The sequence below is a fragment of the Lichenostomus cassidix genome, chromosome 7 (genome assembly GCF_008360975.1).
Source record: "Lichenostomus cassidix isolate B80296 chromosome 7, HeHo_3.0, whole genome shotgun sequence".
Classification (NCBI taxonomy): domain Eukaryota; kingdom Metazoa; phylum Chordata; class Aves; order Passeriformes; family Meliphagidae; genus Lichenostomus; species Lichenostomus cassidix.
In genome coordinates, this window is record NC_139488.1 from 36384366 (window position 1) to 36398466 (window position 14101).

At 39.0% G+C, this 14101-nt stretch overlaps 1 protein-coding gene across 1 annotated transcript in view; it reads right to left on the bottom strand.

The window, feature by feature from the left end:
• Positions 1-14101, bottom strand: part of NEB (nebulin) — a 96706-nt gene that overhangs the window by 21980 nt on the left and 60625 nt on the right. The window contains exons 104-122 of the mRNA XM_085067186.1: positions 13141-13245; positions 12770-12874; positions 11567-11671; positions 11175-11279; positions 10481-10585; positions 10160-10264; positions 8074-8178; positions 6295-6399; positions 6092-6199; positions 5660-5764; positions 4944-5048; positions 4719-4823; positions 3958-4062; positions 3759-3869; positions 3447-3557; positions 2896-2997; positions 2682-2780; positions 2075-2173; positions 141-251 (exon numbers count right to left, since the gene is read on the bottom strand). Coding sequence (XP_084923312.1) covers positions 141-251; positions 2075-2173; positions 2682-2780; positions 2896-2997; positions 3447-3557; positions 3759-3869; positions 3958-4062; positions 4719-4823; positions 4944-5048; positions 5660-5764; positions 6092-6199; positions 6295-6399; positions 8074-8178; positions 10160-10264; positions 10481-10585; positions 11175-11279; positions 11567-11671; positions 12770-12874; positions 13141-13245 — 2001 coding nt within the window. The remainder of the gene's footprint in view (positions 1-140; positions 252-2074; positions 2174-2681; positions 2781-2895; positions 2998-3446; positions 3558-3758; positions 3870-3957; positions 4063-4718; positions 4824-4943; positions 5049-5659; positions 5765-6091; positions 6200-6294; positions 6400-8073; positions 8179-10159; positions 10265-10480; positions 10586-11174; positions 11280-11566; positions 11672-12769; positions 12875-13140; positions 13246-14101) is intronic.

The following is a 14101-nucleotide window of genomic DNA, read 5'->3' on the forward strand; positions in this document are numbered from 1 at the left end:
ACAGGGACAGGGACAGGGACAAACCCATCAGGAGATGGCCCTGCTGGTCCAGCCAGGCTGGGGGATGTTCCCAGAGCACAGAGGAGGCTTGGGAAGAAGTTGGGATTTCCCCCTCCTGGGAAAAGGAGAGGCAAACGTACCTCACTGGCCATGTTGTGAGCATCCTTCAGGGTCTTGTAGATTTTGGCTTCCTTCAAATCGTACTTGGGCTTTTTACCCAGCTCTTTGGCAAAATTCTCCTTGTATTTCACCTAAACAGAGAACAACCTGGTGTTAGAGAACTCCCTTGTTTGGCTGCACAAACAGAGACCCTCAGTGGGGCTGCCTGGGAGAAGAACAAAAGTGCAGAACTTGAAGGCATCCACTGGAATAAAGACAGTTTCAAAAAAAAAATCTACATTTCAAAGAATATCTACATCTGTAGCTATTGAAATTTTTCTCCCAGTGCACAGGTTACATCTGCTCATTGCAAAAATAAAACAGTCAAGAGAATTGTGTTGTCAAAATTGTGACCCTTGGAGGTGAAGAATTTTTCACTCGATGGGAATAATCCATTGATTTAAGATGTTTCACAAAGAGATAAAAACAGGTATAGTAAGAGTAAAATACAAGAAAATTATATATATAAAATACTATATATATAATAGATACAATATAATAAAAGTATATGGAAGAGTGTTTAAAAGAAATCTTTAGAGAAGTAAGAGCTTTAAAAACAACCTCAAGACTTAAGAGCACTGAAGATGTCAATACATGAAATACTTTCCCCTACATTGTTATTCACACAGTGTGTTCTGACTGGGTTAGAGATAAAGGAGGACAGAAATTATCACAAAGGTACCAGTGACACAGTTAATTGCTAATGAGAAAGAATTAATTAGATTCTACAAGAGGGTTAGTAACACTTCCAAACCACATCAGCATCAGCCAGAGTCAAACACAACAATATGAGCCATCAGAATCCAGCAGATCCAGGCTGGAGGCACAGAGATGTTGAGAATGAGAATTTTTTTAAATCCAAAAGAAGAGTTGCTGGAAGATCTACGCAAAATTAAAAGCAAGCAAACCAGACAGACAAAAACCAACTAAAAAAACTCAGCTGGATAAACAAACAGGACATGAAGCTTTACAAAGTTTATGAGAAGAGATGCCCAAGAGAAAAAACCAAAAAATTAAAGATGATGCCAATCATTCTTTGCTCCCTCACTGCCCCTCCAGCAGCTCATTTTCTCTCAGAATCAAAACAGTCTTGGCAAGGAATGTTGAAAAGACCCAGAGTGGCAAAAAGCGTGGAAAACCAGGATCTCATCACTGAATGGGAATAGCCAGAATTTCTTCTTTTTCCTGTAGATCATTTTAACTTCTGAGGAGTTCCTTGGTTTTCCTGGAGACACCTTGGTGGACATTCAAACATTACATGCAGCAGACACAGCCAGACATGGAAAAACCAAAATCTCCCTTTTTTTCCCCATGGAAATATATGTGCAAAATTGAAATGGCACAGACCTGTCTGTGGGTCTGATGGGCAATCCAGGCTCTAGATTTTATTATTTTCCAAAGGTTTTGGTGTGGGAAGAGGTCTAAGAAACAATGAGCCCTCAAACCAGTACTGCACTTCTCAGTGGGACTGATTCAGTCATATTCTGCTGTGCCAGTATGAGATTCCAGCCAATATAATAGTTTAATTAAAGTTTAAATGAAGTTTTAATGGAAGTCTGAAGAATTAAAATGAAGTTCTGCTCACTGTTCACTGAAAATTACCAGCACTGTTGTTCAGATTGGTCATACACATATATTTACACATATATTTACACATATATTTCCCTTTTTTTTTTTGCCATTTCAGACAATGCCAGCTCAAATTTTAGGGATTTTGAGTGAAAAGGGAGAGTTTTCACATTAGGTGAGTGCACTGGAAGCCTCCATTAAAAAACCTGGAAGCTCCAAAACCATGACAAAGGACAGAAAGACCTTTCAGACTTCACGTGGTGCTGCAGAATTGCAAGATAATTATGCAAGCAAGACACAGATGCACAGCAGTGGCATTAATATCACTTAATTAAAGTTCTCTTACGTGACTACTTAGCATATTAGCTTTCTTAAAGGTTCTCATCCAGGGAGTGTCATAGGATGCAGCTCCATGGCCTCTCATGTGTTGTTTGAGGTACTCTGCCTACAAGCAGCAGCAAGAAAGCAAGGTCAGAAGGGCAAAAATCCAGAATTAAAACATGAGGAGGGACAAAGAACCAAGATGGATTGAAGCCCTGGCACAAGATTCTTTGAAAGATGCAAAGGGAAAAGAAAGTGTTGGAAAGAAACTGAGTGTTCGTTCAAAAGATGGAAAGTAAGAGTCAGGTAAAGGTTGGTTCTGGTAAAGCCAATACCCAGAAGAGCTAAAAAGAACAGGGAAAACACTTCAGCTTCAGGATTTTTGTCACAGCAACATTATAAGAAGATTTTATACCTCCATTAATGACATTTAGTAAATCAGTAGAAAAGTGTAACAAATGAATACCTTGTGCTGGTATTTCATTTTCACTTTACCACATTCCCTTCCTTTCCCTTTCCCCCTGATCTGGAAACAATTTCAGTTGTAACAATGTCATCACTCTGTAAGTTAATTTTATCTCTCATTTCTCTCTCTGCTTTGAAGTCTCACCAACTTTTCCTGTTGTCCTTACCTGGCTGGTGAGTTTGGACACCTCCTTGGCTAGCTCGATGTCTGGACGTCCCAGCATGGTCACACCCACTCCTGCTGCTCCTCGCTTCTTATACTCAATCTAATGAAAGAAAGAAATCATCTAGGAGTGATGACATCCCCATTTTAACTATTCTACTGGATTTTGGAGCGAAAGCAATGCTAAAGGATTCTACAAAAGACTTAAAAACACTTACATTGCTGATTAACTTGGCAGCCTGAGTTGCTTTCTTGATATCTGGTCGATCTGCTATGGGTGTGTAGTGGAGTTTGGACTTGGCATCCTTCTTGTATTCAATCTAATCCATGAAAATAGAGAGAAGAAAGGAAATTTCTGAGGTTTATTCATGGGGACTCTATCAGTGAAGGACACAGTAATGTCGCTGAGAGAGTGCATGGGTTTGTTTTGGAAATAAATTCACAAAGAATGGATCTGGGAATCTGGATTTGCCAGTTGTCTATAAATAAATAAATAAATAAATGTGGGAAATTCTGTCTGTACCTGAAGGGATGAAAAAATTATCAGATGTGATTTGCACCAGATTACTTGAAATCCAACCATGGGATTTAAGCACAAACCCTTTATTTCAGTGCAATTTTACATTTGTAAATATTTTTACCTTTATCTTTCAAAATACACCTGAACACAGAAGCTTGAAGGACATTCAGAAATCCATAAAGATGGGCTTTTCCAGCTGAATTTGCTTACATAACCAACTCAATTACTGGAAAAAGAAGGCAAACTTACTGTACTCTGGGCTTTAGCAACTTCCATGGCATGTTTCACTTCAGGAGGCTCCAGCATGACAGAATAATTGGATTTGCCTTTCTCCTTCACAAACTTCTTTTTGTAGTTTGTCTGTCAAGAGCACAAAGGGCCACGTGTGAGTTTTTAATGTCACATGGAGGGAAATGCCACTGAAACTTGGCAAAAAGCTCCTTGACACTGCTGTAGGTGGATAGAGAGGAGTCACCTCATCCCCCAAAGGTGTGGGCAGCAGCTTTTGGGATTTAGATGGCAAAATCCTCTTTGGGGATGATGAGCTGAGTCTGAACTCACCTCGCTGACATTCTTGGTCACCTCCTTCACATGGACAGTGTCCCTTGTCTCGGGCAGGGTGGTGAAAGAGCCATGGGGGAGCTGCTTCTTGCTCTGCTCTTTGTACTTGTTCTGCAAGCACAGGGCAAAACCAGCTCAAACCCAGCAGTTCAGGGAAATCAATTAAATTAAAATGGATCCAGAAGTGCTGATGTTTTACCTCAGACACCAGGGAGCTGACATTCTTAGCCAGCAGGATCTGAGGGGTGTCTGGAACAACCCGGTAGGTCCCTCGGGCTTTGTTGTGCTTCTCTTTGTATTTTATCTAGCAGGAAGGAAAGATCTCAGTTTAAATGATGTGAGTTTTGTCTTCTGGCAGATTAAAAAGAAATTATAAAAGTTGTGTTTGTTTGTGAGTGCAAATTTTTGCAGGAAATCCTGTATTTTAATGTTTTACAAGATGAATTCAGCCTAGTCCATGCATTCCAGTGGCTCTCATTTGGAATGCAATCAATATACTGAATATTAACATATTCAGTATATTAATAAGACACATAACATAGTCAGTATATTAATATTAGTAATTATTAAAGATATTTTGTGTTATTATTAAAGATGTTTTGTGTTGTTATCATTAAAGGTATTTTGTGCTATTCCCAATTCATGCCTGCAGCTTTTTTTGGTTGTTTTCTGCAGACATCTCCATTTCAATAACAGGAATACAGAATCTAGGGGTCTGGACAATGTTAACTTTGAATATTAATTTAATCCATGAACTGGGCTAGTGGCACTTACAGGACCAAATTTATTCAAATTTATTCAGTCAATTTGTTAATTAAATCGATCAATTCAAATAATGAAGCGAGACTGGGAACAACCGTTCAAAGCCTCATTGTTAATTCAATTATATTTCCAATAAAACAGTTATGTAAGGAGTAAAGTGGTAGTAGAGAACTTGAGAGAAGTGAGTTCAGTACTTACATCACTGGCCAGGATGGCATTATTTAGGGCCAACACTGTGTTTTTATCATCTGTGACAGAGAGTTTGCATCCCTTGAGGAATTCCCGGTCCAGTTTGTATTCGTACTGCAGGAAGAAAAAAATAAAAGACAAAATAAGAGAGTCTCAGATCTTCTCTAATTTTTTACAAATTGTGAGCAGGGGAGATGAGAAAGGGGAATATTCAGTGAATTCTGATTTTCTTACATCACTCTGCTGCAGAGAGGACTTGGCTGCTTGGACAAAGTCAGGTCTGTCAGCAATCAGGTGCCAGTGAGCCTTGGCTTCTTCATATTTCTTCTTATAACCCAGCTGTTTTCAGGGGAAAACACACAAAAAGAGGGTTCATTAGAAGCTGAGTACTTTACACATGACTTATAGATGCCAATTCTCTTTTGGGCTGTGAGGAGAGGTAGGAAAATGCATCTCCATCAGACTAGGGCTTTCCTCTGGGCCATGCACAGTCAATTCACTCCAGTTTTTCCACTGCTGGGTGGAAAAAAGGAATGTGGAGGTCTGAAATGATGTCCTGACTTTGGAGAAGGGGAGAACTTTCAAATCCTTCCTGCTGAAATGAGTATTGGGCACCAAAAATGGAAAATACAGGGAAGTTTCCCATAAATCTCTTGCTTTGTCCACACAAACATCACCACAGGGAATTCCTGGGACAGTTGTGTCTTTGCTAGGAAAACAGGACAGTGAGAAGAACAGGATGTGTGACATCCAAGGACCTCGAGGACAACTTGCCAGAGTGAGCACTTCAGTATGAAATCAATTAAAATACATTTTGTTCCAGCAGCATAAGGATTAGAAGCGGTGCCCAAAAAAATTCAATGGAACTGGAAATAATTTCTTGTGGCTGCCACTGCCAGTTCCCAACACTCTCCAGAATAAAACGAAAAGATGAGCAGGACAGAACTCACATTGCTGTTCAGTTTGTAGGCATGTCTGGGAGTTTTAATATGAACTGAATCTGCCACGACGTTGCAGCGAGATTTACTCCTCTCATACATCTCTTTGTATTTCAGCTAAAGAAAGGCAAAGATGGAAAAATGTTTACAAAGACAATATCAGCATCCAGAAGAAAACCATCAGAACATGAAAAGCTTAATTAAAATCGCTCCTGTCAAGATAAAATCTTTTTGAAAAAGCACTGAATGCAGATGTAGTTTTACAGGCCAATATGACCTAACAAGACGATGATTTTCCCTTGAAATCTTTAAGATTTTATACCTCCATTAATGACATTTAGTAAATATGGAAAAGGAGGAACTATACAGGAATTATAAACATTGGCTATCAATTTTAAAAAGTTCCTTTGGTGTGGTTTTGATGCCCCAGGAGGATTGACTCACATCGCTGATCCTGTCCTTGACCTTGCGCACATGCAGCAGCATCGGCGTGTCCTGGATGGTGGTGTAACCCTTGGGCTTGGCTTTGTTGTACTCCAGCTTGTAAATAATCTGAAGGGGCAAATTGGAGGTAGGATTATTTCTTGGAATCTTTGGTGTTAGTTGGGAATGCCCTGGGGTGATTATCCCAAAGGATCCACACTTACATCACTGATCATTTTGTTGACCTTTGTGGTTCGTAAATATTCTGGAGTGTCCAGAACTGTGGTGTATTTGCCTTTCTTCTTCTCATAGTCCTTCTTGTATTGAATCTGGAGATGGGGAAAGGCTCTCAGTCACACAGACCAGGACAAAACCTCTTCCAGAGGTGGGATTGTAGCCATGGATTAAATTCCAAAACCCTCCCACAAAGCCAGAGAAAGCCCAACATGCACCACGAGCTGAACTGCAAATCCCTTCCTTGCAAAAAGGCTGCCTATCTGTTTGTCTGATCAATTTTATGGTTATTTCAAGCTAAAATCTCCAGGATTGAGCTAAAAAAAATCAGTCTTGGCAGATCAGTGACTTTTAATTTCATAATGGGCAATATCTAACTTTTAAATATTCATCATATTCAGTCAAAAGTTGGACTTGGCAATCTCTGAGGTCTTTTTCAACCTTAATAATTCTGTGATCAGAATGAAGAGAAATGTAAATTGTTTTACACAGCAGAAGATAAAAACATCCACCAAATATATCACAATGCCAGCATATTTTAAAGGCTTTGGCAGCAGGATTTGTGCCTGGTAATGATTTTCTTAAAGAAAATCTGCCGTTTTTTCTTCATTTTCTTAATTTTCTTAAAGAAATCTGCCTTTCTAAACCTGTTTTCAGAGAGTTCAGGGAGAACAAACTGTTCACCAAGAATGGGAACTCACAGTAGGAAGCCTAAAGGCAGCTGGGAAAGGTTAGAAAAATTTTAACATTTTTTAAATTTAAATTAAAAAAATAAATTTAACATTTATTATATGTTAATTTAATTTAATTTAATTTAAAACAATTTAAAAAATTAAAACATTTTTTAAAAAGAATTTTCATGCTCTACCCTTTATCAGAAAACAAAACCATGCATTTGAAATGGGACTATGACAGACAAAATATGAAAAATGATGAACAAATAATCAATGATAACATGAAGTGAACTCGGGTGGACATGCAGGTCAGACACTTCTTGCTTGAATTCAAACATACTTAAAGTTACCTGCAAGGAGTTTTTAATGAAATAATGGAAATCCACAGAAAAATGGAACACAGATGTTTAAAAGCCCTTCAGTGGTTTATTACTGAAGAATGTCACTATTGGCACAGGCAATAACAAAGAATTCCACACTTCTCCCTCTCATGGAATTGTTTGCTACTGTTGTATTTCCAGTGTATAATTTATATGAAATTCATAATTTTCATGACCAGGTATGATTTTTCCCACTGCAAAAGGTGAGGTTATTGCCAGTAGGTGGGATTTGACATCAGAAATAACTGTCCTGTGTCTGACACCATTCTGGGCAGAGTGGCAGATAAATGTTGTGATTTCCTTGCCAGATCCATCATGTTCTTCCTGAATTAAGGATTTTGGGTTATCAGAGTTGGTCAGGCCAAGGAATGGTGTCAGAATGGGAACTGGGTTAGGGAAATATCAGGAAGAGCTAACATCCAATATCTGAAATGTATGGGAAATTGATTTTTTACATAATTACATAAAATGCATAACAATTATTTCTAATGAAAGGAGAAAATGGGGACAAGCTCAGCCTGAGCTGAGTGATGCCCCAGTGACAGCAAATACTGTTTCAGATATTCTGTTTTATTTTACCACAGCCAGCATTAAGCACGTTGAGGAAGCTTTGGGGTCTGAAATCCACAGAAATATAAGGAGCAGTAAATATGACAAGTCCAAGCAGCTAAAATGGGTGTCTAAGGTGTCCTAGAGCAGCAGCTCTGCAGATTACCTGGCTCCACAGGTATGTGTTGTAGAGTGCTGTCAGCATATCTGGCCTCAGAATCTCATTGCATCCGTGCTGCAGGAGCATCTTGGCAAAGGATTTATAGCTTTTCTGTCCATGCAAATGGCAACCAAGGACAAGAGAGACTCATGAACAACATGAACAGTGACACAGCTCTAGATCCCAGGCACTTGGAGAGTGGAGAGATTTAGGCAAGGTGCTGTATGTATTCATCCACATGTGCATACAATTTACATCTGAATTATTAGCACTGTCAAGAGTAAATATTTTAAAAATTGCCTAGTCTCCCATTAAGGAAATTATTAATTTTGGGGGGAGATGAGAGTAAATAAGAGATTAACGCAAATGTGTCCCTGTTGCTTTGTCTAGAAATGAGTAAAAAGATTTGAAAAGAGAGGTAATAAAAAATAAATGCTTGATTCTGCATTTTTTTACAACCCTCTCCAGTGGCTTCAAGAGGGATTGGATTTCTGATGTCCATTGATGCACAGTAATGGAAATACATACAGGACAGATGAACAGAGCAGCTCACACAAAAAGTGACAACTCCTTTTTGGGTGGCAGGATGGAGATTGAGTGACTGAGTGAAGAAACATGACAATATCACAGGGCTGTGACACTGCTGGGTGTGAAAGGAGCACACAGAGCTGCTCCAGGTGCTCCCACAGTACCTGACTGCTCAGGGTGCTGCCCCACTTGGCCAGCAGACTCCTGGGATCATCCACAATAACGCTGTACCTATCTTTGAGCTTCTCATAGGCAGCTTTATATAATTTCTGCTCAGAATAGCATAATACAGTGTTACAAGAGAGAGTTAAGATACAGAGAAATCATTGGGTTAACCTCTTTACAGGCTGGGATTGAAGTCCACGTCCAAAAGAGAAAAATACATTAAAAATTAAAATAATCATTAAAAAAAAAGAAAATAAGAGAGACTATTTCCAAATGGTAAATGCATTTCTAAATTGCTTCTGGAAGGCCTACAATTAAAGGCTGTCTATGTTCCATCCCTTCAATAAGCAATTTTATGATTGACTTGCTTCATGAAAAATAACTGCAGAAGTAACTCTGTATTGCAGATTCCTGAGTTGAGTCCAAAGAGAACACAATGAGACATTAGTAAAAAAACATCACTTATATAACAGAAGATATTTAAGCAAGTTCATTTCCATGTATGGAGCTCCCATTGCTAATATATTACCTATTTATGTTTCTGATATTATTTTTTTCCTTATTTGCTCAACTAAACAATAAGAAGACTGAACAATCTTCCATTAAAATTCTGTTATTTCTTTTGAAAGAGCTTATCTTACCTGGAACAGGTAATACAGTAACAAACTTACTGACAGATAATGGCTGGTGAAATAGAATGAAACACCAAGATATAAATTTAAATATCTGCTTTTTCAATGAAAAGCATCAGAGTTTGGGGTGCTATGCCAACCCTAAGCTGATGGGAATCACCTAGAACTTGGTGTTTTCCATGGAATTTGTCCTGGGGTGTAGAGCACTAATCCTGCAAACTGCAGTGGTGATTTGAATTCTAAAATCAGGGGTTTGCATTAACCCCCTTCACTACTAATAACTTCTTTAGCACTAAAGGAGGAAAATAGGAAAAAAGTGTGTGGTAGAGAGGAAGAATTCAAGGTAAAATAACTGAAATGAAACAAGCTATGGCAACTTTAGACATACCACTGTCTTCCTTACACCAATAAAGATTTTAGCAATGTTTTAGGAAAGCAATTGGAATTCTATCTACACCTTTTTCAGATGGAAGCCAACAATGCTTCCAGTGCTGCACCAGCAGCATTATCTAAGCATTTATTTACCACTCAGCAGAGGGAAAGTTCCTTTGCCATGGAAAATTAATGGAACAGGTGAGAATTTCACTTTCTAGGCTCTGCAAACCTGTTCTGTCTTAATACTCAGAAAAACAACAACCTTGCCTTTCATGATTTTAGTTTGATCTTAAAGCATCTTTAAGCCTAAATATAAAGAAGGACAACCTTCAACTCTGTATTTACTCACAGACTTACTGCTGAAGCTTGAGACTGCAGAAGTCTTTACTTACCTCATCCACCAGCTGAGTTGCATATTTAAAATGCTCATTAATTGGAGAGTCAGCCACATATTTGAACTTGGACTTGGTCTTCTCAAAATCCTCCTTGTACTTACACTGGAGCAAAAGAAAACCAAACACACAAAAACCATTCCAGTGTTAATCCAAAGAAGGGGAAGGCAATGAAAACATGATTTTAGAGAGAACCTGTAGCAAAACCATGGTGGAATTATTGTATTTGTGTGTTTAACTTTTCTACAAACAACAAATCGTTGTAAATGTAGAGTAAATATCAAAAAGAGGTTCAGCAACAATTCAGAGTGTTTGACTCACCCCACTGTATAGCACTTTATTCTTCTCTGCCAGGACAAAACTTGGAGTGTCCCACACATAACAGCCAGTGCCTTTGAGCCATTCCAGGTCTTCCTTGTATTTAACCTTTAGAAAAGAAGTAAAAAGCCTCAGTTTTAAGCAGATGATCAGTGCTGAAATGGCACCTCAACACAAGGTGTGGCAAACAGAGTCACATCCATTATTATTCCATTGTGAAATAAATTAGTTCCTCATATTTTTGTGATGAACTCAGATTACTCACACACATAATCTATCATTAGCTATCGGTGTGAATTAAAAATAATCTTGTAAAGTTAAGGAGCTACTGTATATCCAGTATTTCATCTCTTTTCCCTTTGGTGAGGGAGAAGGCTTGGGTTTCATTTTGGAAGCCCAGCTTTCAGCCTTCCCCTGCAAGAGCTGTTTGGGCTTCATTTTGGAAGCCCAGCTTTCAGCCTGTCCCCTGCAGGAGCTGTTTGGGCTTCATTTTGGAAGCCCAGCTTTCAGCCTGTCCCCTGCAGAAGCTGTTTGGCCTTCATTGTGGAGCTCCAGCTTTCAGCCTGTCCCCTGCAGGAGCTGTTTGGGTTTCATTTTGGAAGCCCAGCTTTCAGCCTGTCCCCTGCAGGAGCTGTTTGGGTTTCATTTTGGAGCTCCAGCTTTCAGCCTGTCCCCTGCAGGAGCTGCTGGCACTCACATCGCTGATGGCATCAGTGACCAGGCGGTGGTGGAAGTGCTCAGGACGGTCTGGGATTGATCTCCAGATTCCCAGCTGGCTCATGTAATTTTCCTTATATTTGATCTACGGAGGAAATGGAAGAATTGAGTAAAACATTTTAAGAGAACACTCCAGACCACACAAAAGTTCAATTTTTTTCTTTTGCTGGAAGAGCAGAACTAAAGGAGTGGAAATGAGATGAATTTGTAACATCAACAGCAGCCAATATACCAGAGAAGAGAAGAAATCATCACTAATAATGCTGTATTTTTCTAATGAATCAACACTTTTAAATGGAACAAAAGCAAAAATGGCCTGTTCTAGGTTATTAAGTGACAAACACTGATTAGGAATGAAAATGCTGTACATACACTGCTGATGTCATCAGTGACCTTCCTGTGATAGACAATGTCCAGAGCATCCTTCACAGTGTGGTATTTGCCCTTGGTGTTCTCAAACGTTTCTTTGTAGCGCAGCTGGGAAGAAAAAACACACCCAAAAGGAGGGATTAATGTGCCAAGAATTGTTCCAGTTAAACTTCTCACTTCTCAGGAATCATATCCAGGGATATGTTGCTGTCTGACACCCCAACGCAAGCCCTGAGGAATTTTAAGAGGCTGCAATTGCTTACTAACAGTTGTAATTTGACTGAGATTTTTGGTGAAAATTAGAGAGAATTTCATCCAACTCACATTCAGACTGAGGAAAAAACATCCTTGTATCACAGGATTGCTCTCTAGAATAGCACAAGTGGCACTTCTGCCATAAAAAACTACTTATCCCTTTTTCCATGTCCTCACGTAGGAGAAAGCAGGAAGATTATCCCAGTCTGTGGAGAAAGACTTTCCCAGAGGAGAAATCCCCACAAGCAGAAGAGCTGGGATGCTCCTCTGCAGTATTTAAAAATCACTCTTAGAGCAGTGAGGCTAAATAACCCTAGAACAAAACACCAGCTCTGTTCATGTAGTTTCCTATCCTGCTGGTTCTGAAATACATGGAAAATCTCTCACAAATGAGCACTTTTGCATTGCCTTGAATCACAAATAACCATTCCACGCTTGAAGAAAAAAATCAATTTCACCTCAACAACCTCCTGTGCAGCAGCTCAGGTAATTTTTCTATCTAATCTACTTCTGAATTTAAAAATGAACACATTCTCAGTGACAGGCCAGTTTACTTCTAACACAAAACTGAGATGAAAATGCTGATAAAAGTTATTCTATCATGGCCCCAGCATCAATCATTTCACTCCAGGCTGCTCTATTTGGAGACTTGAAAAAGCAAATTACTTTAAATCTCTTTTCATTTTGTTGTAAGACCACACTTCAGTGCAATGGGAAATGAAAATGAATTATAATAATTGAAAAAAAAAATTAAAAAGGAAGCATTGCAGTGGAATCAAATCAAAACTTATCAATGTCCCTATTATCAAATGGAAATGGACATGCAAATGTTTATGATCCCCACAGACTTATCCTATACTTTGCATGGTTGCTTCCCATTGATCTTTTTCCTGTTATTTCCAAAAGGAATCCAAGGAAAAGCAGCAGTGGGAGAGCTCCTGGAGTACTCACATCACTGGCATTGAGGTAGGCTCTCTTGGCTCTGATCAGCACTGGGGTGTCAGGGACAGGGGTGTATTTGTCCTTCATCTTCTCATACTGGGTTTTATATTTTTTCTAAGAGAGACAGCAAAAGGAAAGAGTTATAATGGCAATTTTAGAAGTTGCCAATCTGCAAAAAAAAGCTTATTTTACAAAATACTACAACATATTTTCAGAATGCCTTATTTTACCAGAACTTACAAAGGAAACATGGAACTTAAGAGAGAAAATCAAAAACTAAGGCCAAACAGATTTGAGCCTTGAAATTGCCACTAAAATTAGAAATAAAACTTCTAAAGAGTTCAGCACAGTGGTAGCAAATTAAAAAACCAAGACTTTACCTCACTGATCATATCCTTGACATTCCTGGCATGTGTAAAGGCTTGAGTCTGACCATCAGCATGATGGTGAGGTCTCTCCTTCGTGGCAAGTTCCACATACAAGTACTGCAGCAAGAAGAAAATAATCAAAACAATATACACTTCAACAAAACTTTTCTTTATGTCTCTAAAATACAGCTGAAAATTCACAATGTAGAGACAAATTTCATTGCTTTGAAATGGCCTGGAAAGCTTTTACTGAACTTTAACAATATATTAAGGAGGATCCTGACTGAGTTTTATAACAGCACAAATTTTTCACCTGGCTCTGTATCTTTTGTCCTGTCTTGGCTCTTATCAAGTCAGGTGTATCAAGGATGGAAGTGTATTTTGTCTTCAGCTCGTTGCCTGCAGCTCTGTAAACCAGCTGGAAAGAGAAAGGTCCAGGAATTATTTCTCCTGCTGTTATTTAGAAGCTGCACAATCACAGCTTTGCACTTATAACATCCCATCTATTCCAGAAAAAAGCACAGGGAGAAGTTAATTCCAGCTAAAAAATTGTGCAGAAATAACAGAATTTACCTCACTCAGATGGGTTTTTAGTTCCTGCACTGCTCTGTATCCAGGAGTATCCAACACCACACTGACTTTAGGCCACAGCTTCTTGGCAGTACTTGTGTAGATGTAATTAGACTGGAAAGGAAAAGCAGTATTAACAAAGGAAATTTTATACTGCAACCCAACCGTGCTTTGAAACAACTCATTGACTGCATGGCACAAAATTCTGCCATTCTTTGCTCATTTTCACGTGTTTCACTTCCTGCATGCACAGGAATGAATGAATTATTGTCATGCTTGGTTCCCAGAGGAAAAGTCTTACCCAGAGCTTGCGGAGATCCCGAGCACGAACCATGTCAGGAGTGTCATACAGGAAGCAACCCAAGCCCTTCAGCCACCTCAGGTCCTCTTTGTATTTATTCTG